General features: G+C 32.9%; 1 protein-coding gene across 2 annotated transcripts; it reads left to right on the top strand.

The window, feature by feature from the left end:
* The first annotated feature begins 381 nt into the window (after positions 1-381).
* Positions 382-5,979, top strand: LOC110796226 (uncharacterized). Of its 2 annotated transcripts, none has more exons than XM_022001267.2 (6): positions 382-720; positions 2,157-2,299; positions 2,413-2,463; positions 4,606-4,827; positions 4,979-5,102; positions 5,230-5,979. In XM_022001267.2, exons 1-6 carry the CDS (start codon positions 635-637, stop codon positions 5,810-5,812), a joined length of 1,209 nt encoding a protein of 402 aa, XP_021856959.2. In that variant the 5' UTR covers positions 382-634; the 3' UTR covers positions 5,813-5,979. The 2 variants fall into 2 exon arrangements, with proteins under 2 accessions (XP_021856959.2, XP_021856960.2); XM_022001268.2 differs by having other exon boundaries at positions 385-720; positions 4,979-5,081.
* The last annotated feature ends 8,729 nt before the right edge of the window (positions 5,980-14,708 follow it).

Here is a 14,708-nt window from a genome sequence, read left to right as displayed (position 1 = left end):
AGTAGCGGGTAACAGTTAGCTGTCAAAGTAGCGGATAACTAATATGATTGTTCGGTAAAAGTAGCGGTTGATATTATAAAATAAAATCAAAAGCAAAAATATTATTTAAAACTTTATTATAAATTCGTCAAACACTACCCACTACCTTAAACGCTACTAATTTTAACGTTTGACAAAAGATACTCAACCGCTACCTCAACCGCTAATCGCTACCTAAATCGCTACTTTACCAAATACTTACAAATTTTACAAGCAGCATCTTGACTAGGTCATCCGCTACCTCAAACGCTACCGCCGAACACGCCCTTAAAATGAAGGTTAAAAGGACTTTCGTGAATCGTGGATTCGTGGATGTTGAGCGACCTCATAAGTCACACGGAGTAACACATGTATTTTGAAGCTCCTAATAAATTGAAGAACTCTCCAGCATATTCCAGAACGTTCTTACACGACTACGGAGTTCTTCGTACTTTAAAAGTTTAAAAGTAATAGGAAATTTGGGAAGGAAACGAGTCGACGCGCCCATAATCAACGGAAGAAGAACACTAGAACAGCAAACCAAACTCAAAAAGGGTTTTGCAATTCCTCCTTCATCAATATCTGAACTTTCTCACGAAATTTTCCCACAGAATTCATGAATCAAGACAATCCCAATTGGGACGGGCTTCTGAAATGGAGTCTCTCTCACTCCGACGGTACTCAACCTCAACGCCAATTAAGGTAACCTTAATTTTCATTAAGTTTATTCTTAATCGATTGTTCAATTTTGATATTCTCGCATTTAATTGTTGTTTCCATTGTAATTTTGGATTTTCCAATTAGAAAGTGTTGAATTTGCAGTTTTTGTGCCCCGTTTTATTTATTTAGTTCAGTAGAATTGAAAAAACTTTTTGAATTTATTGTATTGTAGTAATAATTTTCAATTATTGTTTTGAATGCAATTAGGGTTGTTGTTCTCGTTGTCCCTTTTTAGTGTTCAACCATTTTCCAGGTTTTTGAGTTAAAGGCGCTTCTTGCAATTGTCTGTGGATTGATAAGTAGTTCGGAGAAATAGTATAATCAAAGCCTTGCTAGCATTTTAAGTAAATAAAGGCCGATGGAGAATCAATTGCAGGTTTTGCCTTTTCTCTAGTAGTGTTGTGGAATCTGAAGGTGTTCCTGGGTTTGAAATTAAAAGTGATATCTTTTTTGTAATTGTCTGCGAATAAAAGTACTCCATAAAGTATTCTTTTAGACATTTTATGTACGCATTAGAAGGACTAGTATTGCAATAAAGACTTGTTAGTATTGTAGTATTTTAAGATGGTTGTTTGAAGTTGCAAGATTTTAAGTAATTAGACTATCAACCAAAACGTACTGAATTTGTAATCAAGCATTTACTATGCCACCGAAGAAGATATGATTGCCTTCTTTATTCTCAAGTAGGGCTGATGGCTGAGGAAAGGAAGCCTTCTGATTTTAAAGTGTCCCGGTTTTTGAAATAGGGTATTTTCATGGACCTCTATGTATGAGGAGTGTCGGACAAATAGTATTTATTAGCCAAGGATTTTTTTTTTATTATAGTAGTACTTCATAACTACTACTTCGCTTCCTCTTCCCGTTGTCGTCCCGTTATCGCATCTGGGTCAATTGGAAACAAGTCAACAACCTCTCTGCAATTGCAGGGGTAAGGTTGCGTAAGTCCGACCCCCTCTTACCCCGTTTCTTGCGGGAGCCTCTTTGAGGCAATGGGGTAATGATAATGAATGAATGAGTAGTACTTCATAACTAATTAAGTCCATCACGAAGTTATATTGGAATGTAAGGTAAAGAGGTTACTGTGGGGGTTGATGAAGTGTATTTTTGTGACGGATAATTCATATTTTATTTCGTCATTGCTTGATTGGCCACCTTTTATATCTGATCATGAGCATTGTAGGAGGTTGAATCTTCTGTCACTCTTTCTTTGGTCTTTTGTGACTGTTACATTTGTAGTTATACTTCTATATCATCCCATTTGGTATGTGTTTCGGTCATTGGGTAACTTGAATCCTGAAAGTATGTAATTATGTACTGATGCAGTGGTTCATATTTTTTCCTTAATGTGTGCATTATGCATTTATGCCTGTTATTATGATGTTCATTTGTCCTCATGTAATTGACTGTGTGTTAACCAGCAAGGAGGACCGAAAGTGGTTTATGGAAGCCATGCAGTCACAAACAGTTGATGTTGTCAAGCGGATGAAAGAGATAACTCAAGTTATGAAAACTCCAGAGGAAGTCTTAGATTCCCAAGGAGTCAGTCCTGGTGATATTGAAGGTACAGCCAGTTTCTGATTCTGTCTTTGTAGTTGGTATTTAATTATAGGTACATACTCCTCGTTCCAGAGCCTGCAAACCTTTATAAAGCCTTTTGGTTCTGTTATTTTGCAGATATGTTGGATGAGCTGCAAGAGCATGTGGAGTCGATTGATATGGCAAATGGTGAGCTGAAATACTTGTTTTCATTCTTTCACTTAGGTTTCAGTGTCATGGTGTTTAAAATTTGGTGACATATCTTCAATGGTGAACCTTTCCCAGTGTCATAATAGGTTAAAGAACATGTCAATTTAACTGACATGAGTTTTACAGTGTGTATCACTCCTCTTGTTTCTTGGCTTTCAAATAATTCACGGGTGTTAGAGGGTTGAATGACTAATATTCTTCTCCATTTTGATTTCTTAATGATTTTGAATCAGTCAGATAGTGACAGTTGCAACGGGCAGACAGATACATATATGATTTGTTGAAGCAAAAAATTGTTTCCTTAAAAGTTAAAACATGGACGCAACACTTTTATCACATGTCTAGAAATTCACTCATTTAAAATGCCGGTTTTACACCTCTACTATTAGTTTGAATTGTTTTGGCTTGTGTTTGTCTTCAGCATATATTTGCCAAGTCTTCTGTTTATTTCCTTAGTTAAACAAGCTTTTTTCCATGTCCGACCGTGGTTTATTTGCCGTTGAGGCTGAGAAGAGAAGGGCATATTTCCCTTTTTTCTGCTTAGTAATTGATGGAAAATGTCACCACAAAGAAAGCTGTCCACCAAAAGAGTTCAACGTGTTCCAAATTCTGTAAAAAATGTTATAAAGATATATTAATGACAATAAACTTTCCTTCAGCAATGAAAATACCACTTCCTATTTCAAATTCTGGTAAAATTTTGAATACCCTTATGAGTTGTACTTGGGTAACTTGTACTGGAGTGAAGCATTGAGACAAATATAAACAGCTCTGGGCTTCAAATTTGGGACCAGAAAAATTTAGAGTTGTTTAATAACAGGAGTGTAGGTTCCGCTAATCCTGAACATCCTTTTGAATCTTTTGTGCTTTCTCCATTAGTATATTGTTAATTACTCCATATCCGACCAGATTTTATGCTGATAAGGCAGAGAAGTATTAGTCATAAGTTTACAGCTTCCCTTGGTCACTTGTCCTTGGATGCTGTAGCAGTACAGAGTGCATGTTTTGGTGCCTCACACAGTCACACGGTAATTATTTGGAACGATGGAATTACATGGGACCTTCATCATTTAGTGTACCGAAGTATATGCATTATAAACTCGATGATACCCTTTTGTCAATACTGTAGGTTTTTACTTAGATAAATCAAGGAGCTAGTGCCAATTTCTAAGAGATCTAGGTAAGACCAATACCACCTGTATCTTTGGCAATTTTAAAGAAGAGGAACAACTAAAACTATTTTTAAAAGTGAAGTCGATTTTTAGATGCGTATCACTGCTCAACTACTATTATTTGTTGGTCTCTTTCTCTTATTTTAAGTGATATCCAGCAGCCTTCAGTTTCATTCTAAGCAAGCATTATGTTTTTGTACAAATATTTTTGGGGTACCACTGCAGTATATTCTCTGTATTCACTCTGACTTTCCCTGTTGGTCTATTCTTCAAATAAACTAAGGGGGGCAAAAGTTGTTTAATTCTGAAGATGCTATCTAGTTTTTTTCTGTGCATTTGCACAATGCATGGATTAGTTATTGGACTTGATTCCTTTAACATTGTCTATGAAGATAGTGCATCCGCCATTTTAATTTTCTAGTGCTGTGAAGAATGAGAATATGATAAACAATTATTCTATCCAGATTCTATATTTTACTATTTTCTTATAATTACATTGAGAGTAAAGTAAATTTTCCAGACACTGCTGTTCCAATGTACGAGCCACCTTAAATATTTGCCTTGACATTGATGAATGTGATGAAAACAAGTTGCCTTTTGCCCTTGAAGCATATTTTTCGTTGAATTATGAAATGATTCGACTATTATTGAAGTTGTTCTGATTCACCAAGACTATCAAGTTTGTTTACAATAGAAGTAGCTAAACTGAAAGCTTAAAACCGGTGGTTTTGCCAGAATTGCTATGATTTTTGAGAATCATTGAAAGGAAATGCTTCTTTGTCAATATTCCAAAATGGAGAAAATAAGGAACTTTTAAGCTGCACACCGTTTTTAAAGTTCCCCAATATGTCATATCTTCTTGACGTGCATAATAACAACATTTTTGCATTTTATGTTGGCATATACTCTTTGTCTTGACTTATGTAAATGTCTTGCTCGTGCCTGATAGATCTTCATTCAATTGGCGGGCTGTCTCCTCTGCTTGGTTATCTTAAGAATCGCCATGCAAATATTCGAGCAAAGGCTGCAGATGTTGTGACGACCATTGTTCAGAACAATCCTAAGAGTCAACAGTTAGTGATGGAAGCAAATGGCTTTGAACCTCTACTGACCAATTTCGCTTCAGACCCTGATATGAAAGTGCGTACACAGGCACTGAGTGCCTTAGCATGTGAGTGTTCTGCATCCTTTTTTCCTACGTAGTATTTGACTTTCAAATTGTAGTCCATTGAACTAAATGATTTAAATCATTGAATGATTGTTCTTTTCCTTGGTGTTGCTGGCTTGAAATATTGATATTTGTTCTTGGTGTTGGTTTGCAGCTTTGATCCGTTACAATAAACCTGGCACTGCAGCATTTCGCCTTGCAAATGGTTATGCAGCATTAAAAGATGCTTTAAGCTCCGACAGTGTTAGATTTCAAAGGTATCCACCTTTTATGGAGATGTACGTGTTTCATTTATAGCAATAGTAAGCACTAGGATGCAAATTATAGGAAGGGAATCACTCAATTTATGGTTGTTCTTCACTGGCCTTTTTTGTTTGTTATCTTAGAGAAGTAAAACTTTTGCAGGAAAGCACTGAATTTACTTCATTATCTTGTACGGGAAAACCAATCTGATGGTTTTGTGGTAACTGAACTTGGGTTCCCCCGTATCATGATTCACCTTTCCTCTAGTGAGGATGCGACTGTTCGAGAAGCTGCTCTACAGGGTTTGCTGGAGCTTGCACGTGCAAAACTTGATGAGACCACTGGACAGCAGTCAATAGGCGAAGATGATAAATTGAAGCAGCTCCTTGAAGAACGTATTCAAGGCATCAGCTTGATGTCACAGGAAGAGCTTGAGGCTGCCAAGGAAGAGAGGCAACTGGTTGACCAATTATGGAATACTTGTTACAACAAGCCTAGTTCCCTGAGGGAGAAAGGTCTTCTTGTACTTCCAGGCGAAGACGAAGATTTACCTCCACCTGATGTTGCCAGCAAACACTTTGAACCTCCTCTTCGAGCTTGGGCTGCCAAACGCGAACCTGAGAAGTCTTCTGAGCCTGAAAAGAAAGAGGCTCCTTTGCTCTTAGGTCCTAGTACTACTTCCACTTTAGAGAATAGCTCTAATGGAAGTGTTGAGAATGCTGAGGCTAGAAACGTTTCTTCCTAGGCTGTTTTGCTTACTTTTCTTGGCTTTACCATTATTATAAAGATCTTGTTTTGAACCTTCATGTTTTATGCTAGGCAGGAACCAATGTACCATAGTGATGACAAAACTTGACAAGTATTTTTGGACTTGTTTCTTTTAATATGTTATCGTTCTGTATTTGAACTTCATTTGGTTTTCAACTTTCTTTTCAAATACTTCAGATAGTTTTATCTCAACCAAAAAAAATAAAAATACGTCAGATAGTTTATCTGAGGACTTATGGGTTTAGTTAATCTTATTTCTCTTGATTTGTTTTCACCCAAACTGAATTTATTTATCTGATCATGATCTAGGCTAAGCTAGTAGTCTAAGCTGATTTTATTTTATTTTTCCAAATTAAGGTTTAAATGAAAAGATAATTACTCCGTATATTAATAGGTTAAATTCTTGATGTCAACTCGAAATCACTAATCAAGAGGATAGAATTAAGTATTACGATATCCTACTATTCGATACTGATCTTCCTGTGGAGAGTGGTGATGTCAAGTTCTATGGTTTAATTTCGTAGTTTATACGAGGTTCCCTCCTTAGCATCAAAAAAGAAAAGAGAAAAAACTAATGAAATGTTATGAATAAACAAGAGAGATAAGAGAGAGAATAGGGTTGTGTCCATTATTCCATATAATACTGGGTATATATAGGATACAATAGTTAGGGTTTGACTGAACCCTAGAATATTCCGGAAATACTAATGGGGGTATAATGGGCATCCATATTATATTTCATAACACTCCCCCTTGGATGTCCATAATACAAAAATAAAATTTCTCTCTTAAAATAAAATATTTCCTAATGCGCGAACGATGCTGCCTCATTAAAAACCTTACCAGGAAAACCCTGTGGGAAAAAACCATGGTTAAGGGAAAAAGAGTGCAGCGCGCATCTACTCCCCCTCATGATTACATAACTTGAGATATTTGATACGAGGCAATCCAATCTGGCAAACTAATTTCTTGAAAGTAGCAGTTGGAAGCGCCTTGGTAAATAGGTCTGCCAAATTTTCACTTGAACGAATCTGCAGAACCTGTACATCACCATTCTTCTGCAGATCATGGGTGAAGAAGAATTTTGGTAAAATGTGCTTTGTTCTATCACCTTTGATGTATCCATCCTTGAGCTGTGCAATGCATGCTGCATTATCTTCATACATAACTGTTTGAGCTTCTTTCCCTGTGGATATGCCACAATCTTCTCGTATATGTTGAATTACAGACCTTAACCATACACATTCACGACTAGCTTCGTGGATAGCTAAAATTTCTGCATGGTTAGAAGAAGTAGCTGCAATAGTTTGCTTCATGGAACGCCAAGAAATGGCAGTACCACCACATGTAAAAACATATCCTGTATTTTGAAACGTTCACTTGTATGCACTAGGTGAGTATTTTTATCACCAGACTTTTGACAATAATACCTGAAATAAATATATTTTCTTGTACATAATATTACAAATGTATCCTTAAATATTGGACATATATAAACCTTCTTCTGGAGGTTATAAGTAGTAGTAATCATCAATGTTGATCAAAATTTCTCTAGCCATACTTTCATGATAATACATGATAAATAATTATATCACTGTCCAACTAAGGGTATAATGTAATTTATGGTTCTTCTAGACCATAAAATAAACTCAATGTAAGGACATTACATACTCTTATCTTAAAATTTTGAATCAACTCATATTTGTACAAGAATTCTTCCGTAAATAAACTAATATGTATATTTCATAATTCTCAAGTACTCAAACTACCGGTTGAGACGACAATTCAAAAACACTCTTCAAGAGTTTAGATAATATTTGATCAATGTTATGACATTCATATGTAAAACTTAAAGGGCTAGATGTGTAAGAACATCATGTATAAGTTCTTTAGGAACTCTTCTTATTGCATGATTCATAACATGCTATTAAATCAATATTATATATATACTTCTTTCGCAACTATTCGCCCATTGAAGTAAGAAACTTCTCTTATAATATTCATAAAGTTGCAAATCCGTCTTACCATTCTTTGGATGCATATTAATATATGACATCATAATAATTTTGAAACATATATAACTTGATAAATGAAAATCAATCATGATAAAACACAAAACAAACTAAATGTATGATGAATGATGCATTTACATATTAACTACACATGTATATGAATGTAAGACTCAAAATGCAAAACACTGTACAGTGTGGATATTCGAATCCATATCTTGTTGGACTTCAGGTCCATGAGCTCATTTAATCATTATAGTTATGACTACGTCGAAATAGACATAGATTTACGATCCCCTGTTCAAAATCCATTATTTCTCGCATATGCATTATATTCGGTTCCATCATCTACCGGTATCATCAAAATTCTTCAACATATACTTCGCATGCTATTCATCAATGATATCTGAATACTTATTCAATAGGTACCATTCATCTTTTCTCATGGGCCATCTATTATAGTTCAGATATCTATACCACTTCAAGGGTATTTCATACACTATATATTAATGTTTTCTTTCTTTTCAATAACATCATCAACTGCATTATCTTGCCATCATTTTCATATAATCACTATGTTGGAACCATATATATAATCTACACTTCAGGTGTAGAGATTTAAATAAATATTGGCAAGATATATATTTCTCAACACTTACTATATGTAACATCGAGCACTATGACTATCATACACCTTTATGCCTTTGAACATGTAACAATTTAACACAATCAAGTCATAGATATTTATGTCCAAACATACTTCGAGAACAAAAAGCTGGCATGTACACTTACTCATATGGGGATCAATTTATTATCTTTCAATTTTGCCAACTTATTCTTGCTCGTCTCCCCCTAAGTTGGGAAAATATTTTCAATATGTTATGGGGCATAAAAAATTTCACCAACTAAATAATACACTTTTCAACGTGTATTTTGATAAATATTACATACTTTTGTTCTCTTCTGGAGATCAACATTGATTATGGGGAGTAGATATAATACGCAGTTGTTTTTTCTTCATATTTTCTCTTTTCGTACTGACGTATGATTGCCCTGATCAAGAGATTTATGATGTTTATTTATGATACTTAAATCAATCACAAAATACTTGTAAACTTATTGGTGATCTTCAAGTCACCTACTACCATTCTGGTGAACTTCAGGCCACTTACTATCACGGTAAACTTCAAATCACCTATCATTATACAATTTTTCAAAATCATTAATATCTCTTGTATTTATTTTCTCAATCGATTCATTATAATTCGATTCAAATACAACTCAACCTCATCATTTTGTCATGCCTTTGAATATATACAACATATGAGGGAGTGTCAGCACATAAAATTTTATTTGATAAGAATTTTCAAATTCTCATAACGGGTGTTCTTAAACCCGGATGGCCTGGATTATCACATCATGCCTATATAATATCATATAAAATATTTCATTCGATAACTGCTGGTTATCTTCTAAAAGTGATCACTGTAATTATAGAATACTATAATTTGAACATATTATGATGTGATATAACGACACAAACTGGTGTCTCAATTATAACAGCAAGACAATCTAAACAAAACTTTTGGAAGATAGCTTGTACTCTTCAAGAGTATCCATTACAACTTTGGTACATATCACAAAAGTATACATCTACATAATGTAATCTTGTACTCATGCTTATAAAGCGAGTCCATAAGATATGAACACATATTTGTACCAAATTCATTATCGTTGTATTATAATCTTGATCATATACTACTAATTTTGTTATGTTGAGAGCTATCTCCCCCTAATACGTGCATGTATTTATTTATAAATTTGGTTCGGAGAGCACGCTACAATGTCTACTAGACATATGTTTTGATTATCTTCATACACCATTATGTGTATTTTGAAATTACATTCATACTCATTTATTCCTCCATGAGTATAATTTATTCTACTTTCACATTCTCGATCATGACTATTGACATTATCTTTATTATTTCTAGTCATACAATTTCTCATTCACTTCTGGGAATGATTTACCTAGTTGAACATGATCATAGTATTCAGGATTTCTTTATTTTGTTCATTCACCCAAAAGACAATATATGAACTAATTAAAAACTCTATTGAATATTTCTCACAATTATCGTGTCTGCAGGACCACACTAGTTTCATGAAAGATATAAAGGGTATCTTGACAACAAGATTCAGAAACTATTATAGTATTCTAGGTCATATTTTCTTGTACATCTCCAAAAGGATTTACAGGCTTCTAATAGTCAAATGTCCAGACTTAAGCCGTGAACTAAAATGAAGGCTATATATTTGCATCTCAATTTATAATAGCTTTGATTATAATTATCTTCAAAGAAGAGCAAGACCCACTAATTTATGTTTTCAACATTATATAGTAAATTATTATAAATTTTTTCATTTTTCCATAGACCAATGTCCTTTTCCTCCACAGCGGTAACATACATTGGCCTTATTGAGAGGACCACCTTGACCATATTCATATCAACGCCTACGTCCTCGACCACTACTGTTGGCATGATATTTTTCTTTTCCATAATGGGATGTCGCATTCGCTTCAGGGAATAGAGTAGAACCAGTTGGGCATGATTCATGATTTTTCATCAATAGCTCGTTATTTCGCTCCCACAAGGGGACAAGATATAAGTTCAGAATATTTCTTAAATCTCTTTTCACGGTATTGTGTCTGCAGGACAACATTATTTGCGAGAAAGTTAGAATGTGTTTTCTCCAACATTTCTACACCAATGATTTTCTTTCCACATAATTTCAAGTGTGAATTAATTCTGAACATAGCTGGGTTATATTCTTCACATACAAACTTAAAGTCTTGTAGTGTTAAATATAATCAATCATAACTAGTTTTGGGTAATATGACAATTTTCTGGTGGTCATGTCTTTCCTTTAGATTACTCAAAAGACTTGTGTATCTTTTACGGCCAAATACTCGATCTTAAGACCCTAATGGAGGTGATGCCGAAGAAATATCATAGCCTTTGTCTTGTTTTGACTTGTTCATATATTTACTTCTTTGATTGTATAACCAATATCCTTTGCATCTAGGTGAATTTCAACATCTAACACCCAAGACAAATAATTCTTTCCAGTAATATTAAAGGCCGCAAAATCAAGTTTTAAGATTCGACATAATTCACTATACAAAATATTCCAAATTAGGAATTATCTACAACAATAAATTAATTAAGAAAAAACCTTGTGTTTAACCAGATGATACAATAGACCGTAAAATACTTGACCAGTTAAACAAAACAAACACAATAAGAGAATCAATTGCAATATATATTGCGTATATAATAGAATCAATTGCAATATATATTGCGTATATAATAGTTGTGGCATAATACAATTGCAAGAATAAGAGATTAATTAAACGATCATAATCGAATATATGCGAATATACAAGTGCGGCAATATATGTTTGTGTTTGTGTTTGAAAATTGCGACAAACGGATAATTGCTCCAATAAATTGTGCAAAAATAACACATATACTCCAAATTTTGGCCGCATATAATCTCCAAACCAGCCAAACATGCAATCACATTATTATTTATACTGCTAATGCTATGTTGCTATTGCTGACGCACAATCAACATTTTTGTGTGAAATTATATAGCAAATAACAAATCTCCAATGAAAACTTCATGTTAATCGAAACAATCGAAACATACGGTATAAGACAAAGCTGGGTATTAATCACAACCGGGAATCAATAAAAAAAAAAAAAACAATATTCACCAACGCCGGAAAAATAAGTCACAACGCAATTAAATGGTATTAATTAACTTAAAAGGAATCTGATGAACTTTGTTTATAAATAATCAGATCGAGCAATAAAAAAATAGTCGCCAAATAAACATGGATCGCATGTTCATAATTAAAGATAAGAAAATTAAGTATAATAAAACTCACCTCAAAGAATTGAAGACAAATGACTTCATTTGTTTCCCGTTAGCTCAGTCGGCTAGGGTTTGGTGCTGATATCGTGTTATGAATAAACAAGAGAGATAAGAGAGAGAATAGGGTTGTGTCCATTATTCCATATAATACTGGGTATATATAGGATACAATAGTTAGGGTTTGATTGAATCCTAGAATATTCCGGAAATACTAATGGGGGTATAATGGGCATCCATATTATATTTCATAACATGAAATGTTTTTTGTTCAGATTTATAAAATTCTTACGGGCTTGTTAAACTTATTTTTTATCTAATCCGATCTTGATTTATCATTTTTGTTCTAGTCTAATCTGGATTTATTTTTTCTATTCTGATATTATCGTAACTTTATTTTATTATCAACTTTTTAGAATTAAGATTTAAAATATAAACTCGAATTATTTAATGTCATAATCTGACGATTCAAATTTGTAACTACAAAATTTCAAACAATGGCCCTTAAAAAAAATTCACAAATAAGGCAATCAAAATACAACGCTCAGATTGTGCAGGGGTGTGCACGGTGCTCTTGGTGCACCTGTCCAAAAACGCAAAAATTAAACAATAAAACGCAACAACACTAAAACAGCAGAAAAAAAAAGAGAAAAGAACAGTGAAAATAAATCAGAAAAGAACATCAACAAGTATACTAAAAGAACAATAACAAAAAAACATAAAGAACACTAATATAAAAAGACAAAAGTAAAAATATTAAAAGCAGTTATGTTTTAAAATATAAAATTAAAAAAGGAACAGTTATTTATCTCTCCTCTTAAAAGCATTGGTATAAATACCCAAATTGCAAAGTACCCTGTTACATGCAATTCTCAAAACCGATTTCCCCAAAAAACTAATCAACTTCCCTCCTTCTACTCTCAACTGCATTTCTAACTCAATTCAAACTCAATTTCTACAAAAAAATGGGTAGAACGAAAAAATCAGACGAACCAAAAGCTTCTGCTGAGTAAGTTGGTTTTTTTCTTCTTCCAATTTTGGTTTATTTTAACTCAAATTCTAATTATTTTGGCAATTATACTAAAAATTTGCAATTGTAAACAGAAGTGATGAGATTCCTCTCAAGGATTTTGTGAAAAGGAAGAACAAAGAAATTTCAAAACCAGAAGAAGAAAATCCGGAAGCTAAGTAAGTTGTTTGTTTCAATTTCAATTTGAAAATCCAGATCTATATTTAAATTTAAATTGTTCTTCAACATTGAATTTGTGTTCTAACCACCAAAATGGCGATATTATTCTAGTTTATGCATTTTATATTTAAATTCCGTAACAATTTAGGAGTAAAATTCGTAAAATGTTAGATGTTCTTTTTCAACCGTTTTATGTTCTAATTATAAATAGAACGACGAAACTTTGATGAACTATAACCAGATCTATATTTGTGTGTTGTTCTTTTTAAGTGATGAAATTATTCTTTTCCAACCAAATTACAAAAAAACTAGTAAATAAAACGACGAATTTTTGATGGACTTTTCAACCAGATCTATATTTTTTCTTGTTCTTTTAACTGCTGGAATTGTTCTTTTCAAACTAATTTATGTTCTAATTAAAAAAGAACAGTAGCAAAACATAAAAAGAACACTAGCAAAAACACAAAAAGAACACTTATATAAAAAACACAAAAAGAACATTAGCAAAAACACAAAAAGAACACTTATATAAAAAGACAAAAGTACAAATATAAAACTACATCTATATTTTTTCTTGTTCTTTTAAGTTCTTCAAATGTTCTTTTCCAGCCAACATATGTTCTAATTAAAAAAATAACACGACGTTGAATTTTAATATTTGTTACTGAACTTTTGATACAATTTATTTTTTGAGATTAAAAATATGCTTTAATTCTGTTATTTTATTCATCAAAAAATATATGAAAACAACACTTTAAATATGTAAAAAGAACAATTGCTCATTCTATAAAAGAACACACTATTTTGATGCCATAGAAATACAAAGTTATAAGAAAAGAACATTAAAATAGGAAAAGAACATAGAATTAAGAACGAGAAAATTTACCTGAATCACCCGAGGCACCTTCATCAACAAGGAGAAAATTTGTTTTGAACTTTCTCTCTCATAGAATCTCTCCTCTGTTGGAAGAAACCAAAATACTAGTAGAATCTCTCTCATAGAATTAACAAGGAGAAAATTGGTTTTGAACTTTCTCTCTCATAGAATCTCTCCTCTGTTGGGAGAAACCAAAAACTCTCCTTTTTCTCTCTCAAGAATGTGTTTCTAAAATTAGAAGTTATGAATCTCAAAGGAGAAATATTATATATATAGAAAATGAAAAATAAAAAAAATAAAAAAAAAGGGGGAAGGAGAAGAAATACAAGCCATGTTCATCCTAAGAACGGTGCACTTGTTTTTTTTGTTTTGGGTTTTGTTGTTCTGTTCTTTTATGATTTTTAGAAATAAATCTTAATGTTCTTTTATGTTTGTTCTTTTTTCAGAATGTTAAGTATTGAAGAACAACGGAAGCAAATACTTCACCAGAAAGAAATGCTATTAAACATTCAAAAACAGCTGAAAGAACAAGAAGACAGGCTGAATGCACAGACCAATGCCTCGAAAGATGAAAACGAGGATGAACATCCAAAACCCCAACCAAAAAAGAGAAAGTTAACTTTTCGATCGAGGTATATTCTATATTTTTTAGTTCTACATATCATATCATTTATAATCATTATTTTCTTCTTAAAAAAATATTTCTTTGATTATTAGTGCACAAGAAGATGATGCACAGAAGGTTGATGAACAACCTGAAACAAAGAAAAAGGAACAAAAGTCAAAACTATTCCAAATCGAAACAGAACAAGGTAACTTTTGAAATTTTATTGTTCTTTTATTTTTTGACAATGTTCTT

The sequence above is a fragment of the Spinacia oleracea genome, chromosome 5, assembly GCF_020520425.1.
Source record: "Spinacia oleracea cultivar Varoflay chromosome 5, BTI_SOV_V1, whole genome shotgun sequence".
In the NCBI taxonomy this organism is placed as follows: Eukaryota; Viridiplantae; Streptophyta; class Magnoliopsida; order Caryophyllales; family Amaranthaceae; genus Spinacia; species Spinacia oleracea.
Note: the sequence above shows the minus strand (reverse complement) of the source record. Positions and strands in the feature narration are given on the sequence as shown.